Here is a 16828-nt window from a genome sequence, read left to right as displayed (position 1 = left end):
GTCTGTAGGACTGATGTCCCAAGTTCACATCATGCAGCCTGAAAGGAAGATGAAAGCTAAGGGCAGAGAAAAACAGTTAAGTTGATGGGTGCTTTTGTTCATAATGCACCTGCTTTTATGTTTTGCTGTTCATGTTGGCCTGTGTGGCTTTTTTTGAGAAATGCTTTGGTTCGTGGAAGATAACAGCTCTTGGAGGCCACAAGGTCAGCAGGAAAGAGAAGTCTGAATCTGTAATGCAGCCCTCTTGTTAACCTGCTGGCTGGCAGAGGTAAGAACAGATTTGTCCTTGTTCTTGCCCCATGCCTTGAGTTGTAGAGTTGTTTATGCATGTACTTGTGTGTCACTTGAAGGATCGGACCAGGAAGGCACTCTCGAGGGTAGTTCCTGCATCAGGTTTCTACCTTTTGGTAGCACTGGGTGATGCTGTTACAAAGGAGCACCAGGCTTGAGTTCGAGTCTAAGAAGTGGAAAGCTACTACTGTTTCTAAGGTGTTTGTTTTAGCAGTCAGTAAGATTGATAGTAAATACTTTGAGTCTTGCAGATATTCTGTGGCTAATGTGTTGCATAGGTGTTAGCCTTTGTTTTAAGGATTCATTTGAGACACATGCTGGGGTAAGAATGTGTTTGAAAATGTAGCTGTTGTGCTGTTCAGAGAGATTTATAAGCCATTCATAGATTGCAGCCTGTATGAAGATGTGAATGTTGCCAATCAGTGCAGCAATCAAGAGTCATACGCCAAAGGTACCGATACCCCTAGATTGTCGGGATTCTTGTAATGCATTGTGCTGTGATGCGCTAATGAAGAACTCTTGATCTGGATGTGTGTGAATGAAGAATGATCAGCTATAAGCATTGACAGAGGAAATGAAGATAGTGCTAAGCTTAAGCAGGAGCAGGTCAGAACTGTATAACCAGATAGCAAAATCCATAAAGGCAGGAACTGTTTGACTTTTTTTTTTTTCTTTTTTTTTTTTTTTCTGTGTATTGGCATCATGCTTTGTGCGGTTCTGATTGAATTGCTGTCCCTGGGCACTACTAGGACACAGGAAATAACAAATACTGGATTTTAAAAACAGAAACAGCCATGTGAAATTGTGGAGGCTGTGTGAATCTTAATTTTCTGACACTAATATAATCCAAACTGGGAATTAATAAATTCCCTTAATACCCTTTTTGTCTGTAGGTGTTAAATAAGAAATCAAATTGAAGTTAAATGATCAGATGGTGGCGTTCACTCTTCTGTTCTTTGGAACTACTTTTATGTCTTCATAAGCTGCTGTTTGGCTTTTTAATTGAGGCTTTACCTTCTCTAGTGTGTTCTGATCCAAGAATCTCAACGGGCTGACAAACAATAAACTTGCAAGGATGCTGGATTGGTATATTTGGACTAGGCTTAGATTTTTATTTCAAAGCCCTCTACAAACAGCTTTGCAAGCCTTCTAGCTTCTCTGACAGGAGGGAAAGTAAGTGGTGGTGGGAGCATTTGGTTTGTCAGTTCAGAACAGGAGGCTTTACTACGGACTTGGTTCTGTTGTTGACTCCCAATGACTTTTGTCTCAACTTCAGTGGAGACTAACATTGTGCATGAAAAAGCTTTGACTCGAAGGCTTTTCTGTAAGCTTTCTTGTCCAGACACATTAAGGTTTATAGAATGTATGAGCAAGAAGAGTTTGTCTCAGGTGTCTCTCTGAAAATCTGTGTAAATGCAGTCCCCCCTCATGGCTGTGTTTATAGCTGAAATTAAATTTCTTGGTCAGTACTACATAGTGATCTTTTGACAAACTTCGGGGGCCTCACTAAAATGATGAGCTGCAAAAAAGTAGACAGTATCTTTGTGCAGTGCGAAGGACATAGCCAGCAGGGGTGCTTTTCCACTTAAATTTGATGGAAGGAGGGAATGCAGGGTACTCATACTTGCAGTGGAAGAGTATTGAGAAGCAGCTGCATTCGGGGCTGGTATGTAGGAATGCCATTAGTATGTTACCTTCCCTCAGTGTTAGGAGGTTATGGTTGCCACTGCTGAATGTCATGGCTACAAGATCGTAGGCAGGTTACCTGCAAATGCAGTGTTGCTGGAATTAAATGCCACTGTGACTGTTACAGGGAGCCTCTAAGCCTTGGAGCACAAACCCAAAACAGTGAGCTAACCACTTCTGGCAAAGCACAAAGGGACGGACTTGCGCATGCAATCACTTTTGTCTTGATTTTTCTCAAAATCAAGTTTGAGAGCACTTACTCTAATGAAGCAGGTGAACCAGGCACAATATGCCCGTAATGATCACTGAGATGCTGGAAGATTAATTCCTTCTCCAAAGATCTAGTTATCTCTTGTTTAACAAGAAAACATCAGATCGAGTGCTTAACCAAAGGAGTAAAGAAGTATTTTTCTGACTAGCAAATTTTGTGTGTTCTTTAAGAACAAATGTGGCCCCACTGCAGCAAGCAGCTCATGTAAGTCTCTTAATGGAGACGGTGACACTTTCTTAAACGTAGTAGCAATGAATAAACACAAGAAACTTGTCTAAAAGTTTCAATGTGTGCCTCTTCAGAAGTCCCAAGCTTTTCATGTGGGTGTATCTCTTTCATTTTTGACTGCATCTACCAATGTTTTCTTCCCTTTCCATACAATGTATGTTGAATTATACAATAACTTTGTCAATTTTTTTGTGTCTTGTAGATAGTCTAGGGGGAAAATGTCTTTGGTCCATGTTACCTTTAACTTCTAATCCTCTATACTGGGCAAGTCATTTAATGAACTCTGAAACTTGTTTATAGACCAAACATGCTTTTTTCTGTCATTAACAGCACTTTTTTGTTCTGTAGGATTCCAAGTTACCTAATGTGTGGTGTGTCTGGCTTTAATTTAACGATACTCCTAGGGAAACCCTGAGACCCCAGTGCCCTGACTGTAAATGTATTGCTGCATGACATTGATTGCCTTTAAGTTTCTGACACATTTGGATTTTGTTTGAACGTTGCTCTACAGTAACTGCTAGATTGTTTTCCATCCCTCAAATATTTTTTTTACTATTGCATTGCTAATGCAGCTTTTGGCCCAAATGTGTACTTTAATGCAGCTCTGCATACTAAAACAGAAATAAGACTGGAAGGGATGATGTGATTGGCTTTGCCCTGAGGTAGCTAGTTGCACATGTATAAGCACTTCAGAAGTGAGCAATGCGAAATACAACAATACATGACTCTTTTCAGGTCACTTCCCTGCCTGGACTTTTTCAGCCCAAGACCCATCAGTATTTGCATCCTTGTTCTTTTTGTTGTCTCCATTTGGAAGAGGAAATCTATCACCGATCAAGTACTCACTCAGTATCCTCTCTCTAACTGTAGTTAATAAAAGATGAGTATGAAAGATGTATAAATACATCTATCAATAACTGATGGTTTGGAGAACATAGCTGATCGGAGCCTTGTTCTTGCACCCTGATAAAATGCTTGGAATTGCATTGCTGGAACCGATACCTATACTGATACAATAGCTAAGCGAAAAAGATACAAGCAGGTTAAGTATTTATGTTCCATGAATACAATTTCTCTCTGATTTAGCTGCTAATTTGCTGTGTTTTCTGGATGAAGCCTAGTCTGAAGAAGCAGTAGTGTGGTATTCCTGCTTAAAAGCATAAGAAATCAAATGTTGCCATGCCACTTCTGCACGTTAAAAACAAGGCAACAAAAAAAAAAAGTAATCTTCAGTTCTTAGATACAAAGTGAAGGAAGAAAACAGGGGGTTGGTGCCCTCAACCTAATTGAATAACATATTTCAGGCATGAAGTCTTGTATAGCGATGTATGTAACGAGGCTGCTTTTGATGTCATGCTAGAGGCTGCCTGGTCTCACAAGCGGAATCCTGGCTGCCCTTGTTGTTCAGTGCTCAGAGCCTTACGGCGTGTTATCGCTGAAGGCTTAGTCCATCTTTCTAGTTCCTCCCCTAGCCTTGCCACCGTACATCTCCTGTGCTGGAATTGAATAAGCCAGTTTATCTAACCTTTCTACTCTTGTCTGCCCAAGTCACCTGGCAGGTGGTGGTTCTTATCACATGTATTGTTTCCATGATTCTGACTTAATTTCATCACTTTGTGCTGCTCTTTCAGGAGCAATAGGTGTGCCTGTAGGTCTTTCTCCTGGCTCCTAAGTCAACTCAAGAACTGTGCTGGGCATGTTGTCCATGTCACACATGCTCAGCTGTGGTTTATTTACAGCAGCAGTTTGTTAGGCCTCCAGCGAGAGGGCAGGCAAGACTCCCATACACAGCCTCCTCCTTGGCACCCAGCCAGCTTGCTGCAGAATTCACTAACCTGTACTTTTTGGTGTCTGTGATTTGAAAGGCTTAGCTGGAGCAGGAGGAAGAAAGAGTTTGTCCAAGAGACTGTAGAGAAAGGAAGTGAAGAAGGACAGGGAATACTGTGGATAAAATGAGGTGATACTGCATCGGTTGTGGGTTTTTATAAAGCTTTTTGACTGTAATTCCTGATGAGAGTCAAGTGTAGAGAGAACCTTAGTTGAACTGCATGTACCTCCCAGTAGTTTGTGGATAAGAACATCCGTTTATTTTTTGATGTTAGTTATCAGATTCCATGTGAATCATGGACTCGGAACTAAAGCAGTGCTAACAGTGGTTTAGGTTTGGCTAATGGTTTTGTTGTCTTGTTCTCTATGAGGAATTAGAGGTTTTTAACTTGGAATAGCCCAGGAGCTACTTCAGTTAACACAGTAAACCGGGTCATTTTTTATAATGATGGAACCCAGGTGCCACATAGGTTTTCCATCTACCTTTGTCCTGAGTTTCTGCCTTAGTAGCTGTGACAAGGACAGCATAGAAATCAGGATTTTGGCCAAATCAGAAATCTTCAGGAAAATATGGAGCACAACGTGAGCGGAGTCTTAGTTTTTAAAGAGCTCATGCTTGTCAACGTAAGTGGTGCTTTTCCAACAGTAAAGCAGGATTTGATACTGCAAATTAGAGATCAATAACTAGAGTATTGTCTCAGTGTGCTAGAAAGGGAATCTATAGTAATAGGATACCTTTTTCTCGGATACAATAAGCTAAAAATAAGTCAGTGCAGCTCAGATGGATTTGTTATGCTAAAAACTGAGGCTAGGGTAGGACTCTGTCACATATTGACCATAGACATCTATAGGAATGGAGCTGAGACAGCAGAAAGCTGCTAGAATGATGCAATGCCTCAAAGATTCCAGGGTTAATCCCACTGGAATTGAAAAACTAGAGCTGTATTATTTGAAAAACAAATGAAAGACAAACCCTGGTTAACTCTTTATATGTCTGAAAAAATGAGAATTAATTACAATCTTATTTTTACTGGTAGAGTTGTACCAGAGGCCCTTTTACTCTAGTAATTTATGGGAGATACTTCTATTTGACGTGACTGTAGGATGCCTTCTTACCCTCCCTTCACTTGAAACTACTCTGCAGTTTTTGATATTACCAAGTTATTCTGACAGCCCCAAAGATGGAGGGTTGCTTTTGTAGCTGAGTAAAGGGAAATACAGAGAAGGAGAAGAACTTGCATAGGATTACATAGGAAAAGAGTGGCCAAACCAGGAGCCAAAACAAGACTGCTCAAGTCCTTGCCTGATGTGTTGAAACAAAAGCTTATTCCTTATCTTCATTTCCTTTGTCAGTGTTAGGCTCATGCAGGACTAAAGCAAGATGCTCAGCATGAAGAGCCCTGGATTTCTCATTTACCAGAGTAGTTAGTCACTATTGAATTAGCAAAATTATTTTCTGCTACAGCTATCAAGGGAGGGAGGTTTGTGTGCCAGAGTCCCAGCAATGTAGATGGGACTTCTTTTAGCAAAAAGAATTACATTCACGCTGTAGGAACCATGTTTTGAAGCAATGCTTCTCGCACTAGGCAAGGAAGCAATTGATCATATTGTCAGAAATGCTCAGTGGCTCTTGGAGAGCCATGTGAACAGCTGAGTACTTGAAAACCAGACCACAGACTAGCAAGGTCATCAGCAGGTGCAGTGAGCATGCCTAGCTTTGCTCAAAGCACTTGGATCTGGAAAAAGAAAAACGAGAGGAGAACTTGTGGGCTGCTAAGTCAGCATTTGGAGAAGGATAATGAAAGGCTTTCTTCCTTTGCAGTGATTCGAAGCAGACAGAAATTGAGGTTTCTTGTGAATATGGAAGGAAACTGCTGCTGCTTTTGCATTGGCAATACTTATGTCTTGAGTAGTTAGCCAGGAGAAACTCTGGGTGGAGGGAAGCCTTTGGCTGCTGTTTATTCTTTCAGATGTATCATATGGTGTTTGCATGCTGGAACAACGTGGTGTCTTCTGAAGCCTGAAAGCACAGGGTGTGAGTGATTTTTGTTGTAGTTTGGGAAATTGCATTTTGTCAAAGGGAGGCACGCTAGTTTTTGGGCTCTGTTTCAACTTCTCTTTTCTTTCTGGTGAAAAAGATTGTTTTTTCCACAGTACAGACAGCTGTATTAAATGGGCTTGTTGGTTTAACTTGGAATTTCAGCTGAAGAGGCTATATAACTGTTACAGACAGGATTAGAAGGTATGTACTGTGAGTATAGGCTTCTTCAGAACAACAAGCTCTTACCCTCCTTGAGGAGTAGTACTTGGTTTTTAGTGCCTTAAACATTTTTGTGTCCATGGCTGAGACTCCCTATTAGAATCCATGCGTACTTATAGAAGCAGAAAAGCCATGAAAAGGGAAGGAAACGATCATTCACTCATCTGAAACTTCCTGTTTAATTTCAGGGACTTTCTGCCACGTGGATCTGGCATTGTAACCAGACGCCCGCTGGTCCTGCAGCTGGTAAACTCCAGCACAGGTATGTGAGCTACCTTCCCTGTGTCTCCAGCTGGATTGCTGTCTTCAATCAAGAAAGGTCTTACTTGGTCAGTGGCACTACTCAGTGTGGAAAAAATAAAGAAGAATTTTCCCCAGTAAAAATGACCTGCAGCTGGTTTTCAGTTCTGTCTGTCTAACATCTGATGCATTAAGTGTTCAGAAGCAAAATGCTGCTTAGGTTTTTGTGGTTTAATTCATTAGGCAAGGCTCCATATGTATACTTCTCACAATTTTCCTTTGCCTATGCGGTTGTGACACTTATGAGTGGGTAAGACTTAAGTCAGATGACCCTGCTGACAAAGCGTGGAAATAAAGGGTTGAGATGACTTAATGTACTAAAACCCCATGTGAGACCACTGGGATCTGGAGAAGAAAGTCTGCAGAGTTCTGTGGCTGGTCTTTTGTGCAGTTCACTGGTGTTGCTATTTACTTGCAGGATATCTTCATTACCATTCCCCTTAACATAAGTTAAGATCTCATCTATGAGTTGGCAAGTGAATGTTTCAAGGTACTCTTCCTTTTGTCAGGTGAATGTGATCTCTCCATGGCAGTCCTTGTGTACAGCAAGGAGACAATTTGACTTTTGCAAGGCTTTCAAAACTGAAAAGAGAGGGTTCTTTGATTGGTTAGCCTAGTCAAGGACTGACACACAAGAACCCCCAGCCACCAGCCAATTCAAAACAATGTCAAGAGAAGGTCTGTGTTTTTTGGTTTTTCTTCAGATTCTCTTGAGTCTGTTCTCATTACATAATGATACTTATTTACCCCCAGCACTTTAATACAGAGCTAGTCCAAGTTCTGAGTACCAAGGTATCTCCCAGTGTAGCTGTAGAAGTCACTGTTGCTGCAGGCAGGTGCATGCTAAGGTGGCTTAGTATCAACAGAGAAGGTCCTGGGTTACTGTTGAAGACAAGTGAGGATGCCTCTGCTGGGGCAAAGGCTGGTTGGTGAAGATATTGGGCTCAACTGAATTCTCTCAGAAGTTGACCAGATGATGTGACTGCAGTAACTTCTATGCCACCCTTCCAGGTCATAGTGAGAAAGGCCTTTGCCAGACTTCATCCCTGGTTTTTGTTTTGTTTTACTTTGAGACATGATGTTTTTGTCACACTAAGCGTTTCTCTGATGTCAGTGATGACTTATGACTCTCTGCTTCTGTTTAAATAGAATATGGTGAGTTCTTACACTGCAAAGGAAAGAAATTCACTGATTTTGAGGAGGTCCGTTTGGAGATCGAGGCTGAGACGGATCGTGTTACTGGCTCCAACAAAGGGATTTCCCCTGTGCCAATCAATCTTCGAGTCTACTCTCCCCATGGTGAGTCCCAACGCAGCATCTGAGTCAGGAGATGGATGAGGCAGGTTGCTGCTTTGTCATGAAGTAAAGACAGAAAGAATGGAGGTGAAATGGTGAGTGTGCTTGGTTTGACTTGAATCTCCATGTGCCTGGGCCATCAAACTGCCAGCCTTAGCATTACTGCTGTAACAGGTTTGTCTGCCAGCTGAGGTATCTGATTGCTTTCAGAACTTCTCTTTGAAACAACTCATGTCTGTGCTGAAACTTGGTCCTGAGGCTGTTCCTTTCCAGCAGTGTGGGCATTATGGTGAAGAGCTGTTGTCTCTCCCTGCTTTCTGATACTGCTTTACTGGGCAAATAAATGGAACAAAGAACAACTGATAGGGAGAGTAGCTTTCTTGAGGAGCAGTTGCCTTCATGTTTGCATGTAAAGGTGTACTTTGTATAGTTCTCTCTGAGGCAGTACCTGCATCATGTGGTACCGATCTCAGTGGAATAATTCTGCTTAAACAATGGAACAACATGGTCCCAAGTTGGCCAGCTCTTTAAATGTGAACAGCTGTATGGGCATTTCTTGGAAAGCAGCAGCTCAGTGCTACATAGCAGTTGGTCAGGTAGAACCTGTGCTTGATTTTTAGTTTTTATTTTTTCTATCAGAAAAACAGCTAAACAGTTATAGGGCTGCATGTTGTAGTCCTTCAGGAGAAGGCCCAGCTGACTTTCACAGGAGCCTTCCTTGAATAAGGATGGCAGGACTGAGTTCTTCAATACTGGAGACAACTCTTGAATGGAACCAACTCTTCTGACTCTCCACTCTTTGTTATGAAGTGAAAAAACCATACTGTCATCCCTTTCCTTTCAGTGTAGCATATGTGGAAGGACTTGAGGGCACAGTTTCCGTGATTATGAAAACAAGTGATTTAAAGGGAAGGGTGATGAGATCACTGACAATCACAACTAGTAACAACTAGCAACTAGTTTTTACTAAGCGGTAATAAAAAGGAACTAGAAAGTTCTGTGTGCTGTTATAGCTGTTGTATATTGGAGATGCTAAAGATACAGGTGGTGCTTATAGACCGGAACATTCATACCTCAACACTCCCTTGTGCTGTCTCTTATTTCCTATGTCTAGTCCTGAACCTGACCTTGGTGGATCTACCGGGTATGACAAAAGTCCCAGTGGGAGACCAGCCCCCTGACATAGAGTTTCAGATCAGAGATATGCTCATGCAGTTTGTCACCAAAGAGAATTGCCTCATCCTGGCAGTATCTCCAGCCAACTCCGATTTGGCCAATTCTGATGCCCTGAAGATTGCAAAGGAGGTGGATCCTCAAGGTAAATGCCTCTTAATTTAGCATGACATTGCTAGACAGTGGCCTGATTTTCCTTTTACATTTTGATTGTAATTAGCCCAGTAGCTGTGGGCTCCTGTCTTGTCTTGGGTTGTGTCTTTACCAACACACGTTCTTCTGAGAGGTGGTAGTCAGTGTTAACAGTTACTGTAATAGATTTTTTTGTTATTCCTCTTTTCTTTCTTTGTCTGAGCCCCATTTCTGAAGAGGTAAAGGATTTTTTTTTCCTTTACTCATCTGCATTCTGCCTGGAGAAAAGTAGGAAAATCTGCACTAAAACCTTCTCTGCTGTGGCATGTTTCAGCAGGATATAGCTCAGAAGAGCTTGATTGCAGTCTGTTTTGTTCTCATGGCCTCTGAGACATGATGGGAACTGTAATGTTTGAGCTCGGGAGCCCCCAAGTAGCCAAGTTGGGCAATCTGAACAAAGGATTACATGAGTAGTTTGCTTGATCAAGTATGTGTGTGTTTTCCATAGGGCAACGCACTATTGGAGTCATCACAAAGCTGGATCTTATGGATGAAGGAACTGATGCAAGAGATGTATTAGAAAATAAATTACTTCCTCTTCGTAGAGGTATGTTTCCTCATGCTTTGTCTGTGATCTCCTTCCTATATTTTTCCCTGTGTGAGGTGTCCTGGCCTCATCCTCTTCCTCCAGTGCATCCCTTTCCTGCAACATCTGTTACAGCTTGTGGTTAAGCCATCTCTGTTCCAAGGTGGAACTGAGAAGAGCTGAGGAACAGTAACGCTGTTAATAGGACCTTTTTAGGTAGTTGTACCTTGATATGTAGTCCTAGCAGAAGCATAGCTTTATGTTCTTATCTTTACTTTCTCTTTCCTTACTTCTTTCAATAAGGCAAGCTGCAAAAATGGAACTCCTGTCTAAGAGACTCCCCTTGTCTTTTTAGCTAGATGAGATTGCCATAGTATATCAGATGAAATAATTTTGGAGTGTCATACATGCTGTGTGTAGCCGTAGCAAAGTACCTATACTGAGGACTTTAACAGAAGAGTCTCAGATGAATGAGACTAGGGTATGCTTTGTGATAGGGGAAACAGTAATAAATATGTTAATTCTCAGTTGCATAGTCATTTTTGTCCTGCATACTGAAATATCAGAACCTGGGCTATTCAGAGGAAATTGTGGTTTTAAACTCTTCCAATTGGTTCCTAATAATGTGCTGCCACTAGAATTCCCTTTTTGCAGTGCTGCCAGCTGAGTAACTTTATCCTTCTCAATCTGAGTCCTGCTTATGTTCTCATCCTTGCAACCACCTGATCTCTAACCCCACTCTTCTAGGTTACATTGGTGTAGTCAACAGGAGTCAGAAGGACATTGATGGCAAGAAGGACATTCAGGCAGCTCTGGCTGCAGAGAGAAAATTTTTTCTTTCGCACCCAGCCTACAGACACATGGCTGATCGCATGGGAACCCCTTACCTGCAGAAAGTATTAAACCAGGTACTGTCAACAGTTAAGAACTGCTGCCCACTATGTCACAAGAATGATTAGGCAGCCATCAGGGCTCTTCTGAGGTGGAAAAATACAGGAAAAGCTAAAAATTGTGGTCAGCAAATTCATATACTTTAAATTGTTTTGCTGCGGTGAGACTTGTGAAGATTGGTTAACTCTTCCTCCTCTGCATCGTAAAAGGCGCTTTGATGCCAAGTCCTGCGAAGCATGTCTGACTTGTATAATCCTGATAGTGAAACACATTAAGGCCAGTAATGGAGCTTACATGCCAAAGGCACAGCACTGCTTTATCAGTGACACTGGTGCAAAATCAATAGTTGGTTCATGGCATTTATGCTATCGGAATGCAAGATCTTTCTGCGTAAGCTAAAAGATAACTTCTAAATTTCTAGTGGTCTCTGTACCTAACAGTAAGCTGCAAAGATTGATTTAAATGGTAGTAACTTTCACATCTACTAAGGCTGTCTTACCTCCTGTCTCAGACAGTAACAATTTATTGTTGCTTCCCTCTCTGTTCCCTTGAAGTACTCCCTTAAGTGAAGAATTACTTTTTAATTTTTTTTCTCTTATTTAAATATTCATCTTCAAACTGGAGTTTTCCACAGCTGAGGTCTGTGGAAACCCTCTTATTAGAGCCTCATCAGTGGCTTTGGCTTCTTCCACCTTGCTTTGTCACACTTAGCATTACAAAGGCTTAACCACCACCTTGGGTTTCAGTGGTCTGCTAATCTGAAGACAGAATAGCCTTTACCCTGGTGTAAATAGCAAATACTAATACCTGCATGTGAAGCTTATTCTTGGGTTGGAGGCAGCAGCCTTGCATGAATGGGAGTTTTGTACTGGACTAGAAGGTAAAATGGACATCAAGAGTAGAGGGATGTAGTAGGTAGGAGCTGGGGAGCTGGGATACACCCAGCTGGTATCTGTCCTGGGACAGACTTTTTACTAGGACCACTCAGAAGGATTGAACACAGAAGAGAGGAGCATTCCTCTATTTTGTGGTGCAGAGGTAGCAAACTCGTCCCAGTAACCACCTAGAGGTTTATTATCATCTTCAACCTTCTTGTGCAGCAATTGACCAACCACATCCGTGACACCCTGCCAGGGCTGCGGAACAAGCTCCAAAGCCAGCTTCTCTCCATTGAGAAGGAGGTGGAGGAGTACAAGAACTTTCGCCCTGATGACCCTGCTCGCAAGACCAAAGCTCTACTTCAGTAAGTGGCCTCAGCTGCATGTACCTCCCTCCCTCCATGGAGACAACTGCTCAGCCATGACTTCTACTTTATGTTTTTTGCCTTCTTTCAGGATGGTGCAGCAGTTTGCCGTGGACTTTGAGAAACGCATTGAAGGCTCTGGAGACCAAATTGATACCTATGAGCTGTCAGGAGGAGCAAGGATTAACCGCATCTTCCATGAGCGTTTCCCCTTTGAACTGGTGAAGGTACTGCTTCTCGGTGCTGCTGAGATACGCTTTGTCTTCTAGCCTTCTCTCTGTTACCTCTTCTGTCTTTCGTCTTGCTCCTCTTGGTACCTTTCATCATCTGTCTTTCCCTTTTGAGTACTTGTTTCACGTTTTTTCCTTTTACTACCTTTTTTTTTTATGTAGTCTCTTATTGGAGCCTTCCCATAGCACTGACCTTTTCCCTCAGTCCCTGTCCTTGTTACAGAACTTAAATTTTTCTTGGTTAAATGACAGTATTTCTTTGGCTTAATTCCTAAATGCTAAATTAAATGTGCAAAATAACTTCCTTTAACACAAACAATAGTAAATCAATGAGCAAATATTCTTGCAGGTATGTTGTGTCAAAACTACTTTGACTGACTTTCACACAGTACGAATGGTGCTGAAACTTGTACTTCCTTGATCCTGAGCACCCCACTAGAGTCAAAGTTGCCCTGATAAATGTGCAAGAAGCTGGAAAGAGGATGTAGATACACCTGGGATTACTTCTGTCTGTGCCCTGTCAATGGTGGGAACAGCGTAGAAACTGTTCTACTGTCGTAACAGTTGAAGGGGATTTTAATTGAATGATAGTTTTCTTGGATGGTAAAGTACTGACCAGGATGGCCTGATCGGAAGTGGTATGGAAAAAGTTGTTTTAATGCCAGTTGGAACAGACTAGAGTTAAATCACTGCGCTCCTGGATTTTCTGCATTTTCCTTCCTTTTTTTGCATTTGAATAAGTTGAAGCTTTTTAGTGCAATACAAGAGCCTGCCTATATTGGATAATACATATTTGTATGTGAATTGTAAATCTATTTGTGGTGTTCACTGAAAAAACAGATGCCAAGACCTCATGCTAAATCTCGGGAGGCAAAATAGTTTTAGAAAGCAATGTAGCACTTCAGTCTTATTCCTTTATCTCAGGGCAGCTCCCTTGAGAGCTGCTGGGGCTTGGCAGCTGTACACGTAGGCCCTTAGCTATTCATATTTGTCCAGGATGTCTGCATTGGCAATAGAAGCTTTATGGCTGAGCTCTGTATCCAACCCTTGGGCTAATCTCTCATCTGCCACATGACAGTGCTGGCATGGGACTCTTTCTCTGTAAAGCATGCTGTTGTGTATTCTGGGGTTTAGCAAATAAGTGTCAGACCATTTCTGATAAAATTCTCTCTTGGTGCAGATGGAGTTTGATGAGAAGGAGCTGCGACGGGAGATTAGCTATGCCATCAAGAACATCCATGGTATCAGGCATGTATCACGCACTAGGCAGACCATTGGCTGCATAGCTCTGTAAATACCTCTAGACCTTCCAAATGGAGTTGAAGACTTCAGAGGTACGGTAGGTCAGCCAAAGGGGAGGGATAATATCCTTGGACCACCCTGGTGGCTTGAATCTGGGAGTAGGGACAATCATCCAAGTCAGTTTGCTTTCTCTTCCCATGTGAGAGTTGCAGAAGCCTAAAAGGTAAAAATGCCATGGTAACTAGATGTTTGCTCACTCTTTTCTTGTGTCTTGATGTAAGAAAGGATAGAAAGAGGGATGCAAGCCTGTACTAACTACTTTGTTTAGTTAAAACTAAAGTGTTGGGTTTTACTTTGTGCCTCCATACTAACCATGTACGGTTATTTGAACAAGTACATTGAACAACAAGTTATTTGAACAAAAAGTACAGATATTTGAACAACAGTTAGTTGTTCAAAATGGTTGTTAGTACTGAGCACCTCCTCCCCTAGAGATCTGAGGAGCACTGGGGTGTCTGTCATTAGAATACCAATGGCTCCAGAACATAGTCAGCACACACGCTTGTGTTCCCCTCGGCGGAGGCTAGCTGTCAGCAAGCCCGGAGACCCTGAGCTGTGCTGCTCATGGGAAGGTGAGCAGAGCCTGGTGCCTGCCTGAGCCCTTCCTGCATGCTGGGGTGTGAACAAATGCTAACCTAGACATATTTGCATTCCTTTCTTTTGCTCAGTCACTATCTGAGCTTGATAAAGGGTATCAAACATGTTAGTGTCCTAATAATTAAGAAAATATTTCAGAAAGGGCCTCCCATGTGCTGCACAACTCTGAGGTCAAGTGTGCTGCGGAGGGGTCAGCCTTGGCTGCTCTTAAGTCTGGTGGCTGAGGGAAGTGGTGGCCTGGCCATGGCTGTCCAGCTGCGATCTGGTTTGCCCTCAGCACCTCCTTCCTGGGAGGTGCCAAGTTCCCCCCCACTTTCCATGGACTCTAGTCAGGGCTTGTCTGGGGGATGTGACATTCCCCAGCTCCACGTGCCGGGTTTCAGTGGTGGCGATGCCTGCTCCAAGATGTGTGTGTAACGCTGTGACATTCTCCTTGCCCCTTCTTCCCCTCTTGCCTTGTCTTGTCCCCCACCCTGGGTATTTAGAACCGGTCTCTTCACACCCGACATGGCCTTTGAGACCATTGTGAAAAAGCAGGTGAAGAAGATTAAAGAACCTTGCCTGAAATGCGTGGACATGGTCATTTCGGAGTTAATCAATACTGTTAGACAGTGCACCAAGAAGGTAACCAGAGGCAGCATGGAGTTGGCACCTTCCACCCGCTCGCTGGCTGTGGCGCAGCATTGTGACCTGGACAGGGACTTGCCTGCAGCCACACTCAGTGTTTCTAACCACCTCCTCAGCATGACGAGACCTGAGCGGTACCAGCCTGGGGCGATCCAGCCAACAAGCCAAACAGGAAGGGAAGTGCTGTGGGACATGACCGTGGCCGTTCTCCCTGAGTCTTTTAGAGCCGAGGGGGGCTGGAGATGTCCCTGCCACCCCTCTGTAGCATGACTCCTGATACCTTCTAAAACCAAGGGTATTTCTCTTATGTGGCTCCATTTGACTTTACATTTAGTATCTGGGTTTATTCTCCAAGCCAGAAACTGGAATTTAAATTGTCCCCTCTGTTCCTGTAGAAATGAGTGTTAATCTCAAACCAGCCTTTGGGTGCTGCTGGGGCGGTGTATGGGGCTGAACTTCAGCGGCTGTAGGAGTTACAGCTGTGAGCTGTATAACAGGGAAACATTCCTGTGGTGTTTGGCTTGGTTTCTGGTTGGCTTCGTCCATCTTCTGTTCTGGAAGAGCAGCACATGGCTGAGAAGAAGCAAGTTAGAAGTGTGCATCAACCTCTGGGGGCCTCCCGCTCTCTCTGATGGAGAGAGAGGGCTTTGGGTTTTGCCCTTTGGGATCCATGCTGGTATTAGGGCTGAGGGAGGGAACTTGCCTTGATTCTGCCCTTTGTATATGGCAGCTTTTGTGGTCTGAGGTTGGGGTTGAAAGGCAGCAAGACAGATGATTTGTTCCATTCCTCTCAGCCATGGCTTGCTGCTTCAGGCAGGGCTAGGTGCTGGTGAGAAGGCACCTCAGTTAGGATGGTGGTACGGGCACTGGAGACTGGAATCGCCACTGGCTGTTCAGGTGCAGGTAAATGGGTGTTGCAGGAGGTATCTGGAGAGTCTGACACCCTGTATCTGCAGGGATGGGGAAAGGTGCCCAAGTGCTGATACTCGCCAACCCTTGCAGAAATGCCCAGCCCATAGGGCTGAGAGCCTCCGCAGAAGGGCTCAGGCACGCGCTTTGCCCCCCTGGACAGACTGGGAAAGCAAAGTGGGTACAGTGAGAGATTGCTCAGGTTTCTAGAGTGCTGGAGGAGCTTCCTTTCTCTGTCCTGCTGTCCTCTCTTGGGGTGTGTGGCTGTGGGGAGCACCCAGAAAATTGCCATTAGAGCCTGGCGGCAGGTAAGCACAGGCCCTTGGGCTGCCAAGTATCCAGAGTTGCCTGCTAGCTGGATCAGAAGGGCCCTCTTTCATGCCCTCTGAAGCTTCTCTTGATTTATTCTCCGTCCATCAGTTGCCATTCAGAGATCTCCCATTAATTCTTTCTCTTTGCATCTTTCCCTTCATTTCCCGTTTTCTTCATTGTTTCTTTTTGTTTTCTCTTTTATTGACAACTTCAGAATAGACTGTCTGTTCTGACAGTGGCAGGTTTCTCAAGTGATCAGGTGGTGGGTGCAGCAGAGTGGGAAATAAGGGAGAAGAGACCATAGGGACTAGGGGGAAATGTCACACATTCAGGATTAAAGCATTCAATTTTAGTTCAAATTCTGCTGCTAAGAATTTGATGGTTGACTTCAGTACTCTAGTAGCCATGGTTACAATTTTGTATCTGAAGAAACAAAATACCATCATTCAGGTGATACTCGGGTACTAGAAGGGAGTGATTTTGTTGTTGTAGTTGTGCAGGGACCCCCAGGTCTGGGGGTAACTGTATGCTGAGCTTAGCAGGGCAACTGGATTATGAGGAAATGGCTGGTGAGCCAGGGGATGTGGACTTAACTCTGAAAATGCCCTTCCTTTGCTCAAAGGGGGCATTGCTGGCACCTGGAGAGAGACCCTTGGGTGAAGCTGAA

At 43.4% G+C, this 16828-nt stretch overlaps 1 protein-coding gene across 18 annotated transcripts in view; it reads left to right on the top strand.

The window, feature by feature from the left end:
* Window positions 1-16828, top strand: part of DNM1 (dynamin 1) — a 68713-nt gene that overhangs the window by 17598 nt on the left and 34287 nt on the right. For 14 of the 18 annotated variants that reach the window (XR_008823810.1, XR_008823808.1, XR_008823807.1 and 11 more), the window contains exons 2-10: window positions 6752-6825; window positions 8013-8162; window positions 9274-9477; window positions 9973-10071; window positions 10798-10958; window positions 12042-12184; window positions 12276-12411; window positions 13595-13662; window positions 14799-14937. Coding sequence is in view for 13 of the 18 variants with exons in the window: in XM_056350885.1 (XP_056206860.1) it covers window positions 6752-6825; window positions 8013-8162; window positions 9274-9477; window positions 9973-10071; window positions 10798-10958; window positions 12042-12184; window positions 12276-12411; window positions 13595-13662; window positions 14799-14937 (1174 nt within the window). In the remaining 5 variants the exon portion in view is untranslated. The remainder of the gene's footprint in view (window positions 1-6751; window positions 6826-8012; window positions 8163-9273; window positions 9478-9972; window positions 10072-10797; window positions 10959-12041; window positions 12185-12275; window positions 12412-13594; window positions 13663-14798; window positions 14938-16828) is intronic. The other 4 variants (XM_056350883.1, XM_056350882.1, XM_056350877.1 and 1 more) reach the window with 1 other exon arrangement.

This window comes from Falco biarmicus, chromosome 9, assembly GCF_023638135.1.
Source record: "Falco biarmicus isolate bFalBia1 chromosome 9, bFalBia1.pri, whole genome shotgun sequence".
In the NCBI taxonomy this organism is placed as follows: Eukaryota; Metazoa; Chordata; class Aves; order Falconiformes; family Falconidae; genus Falco; species Falco biarmicus.
Note: the sequence above shows the minus strand (reverse complement) of the source record. Positions and strands in the feature narration are given on the sequence as shown.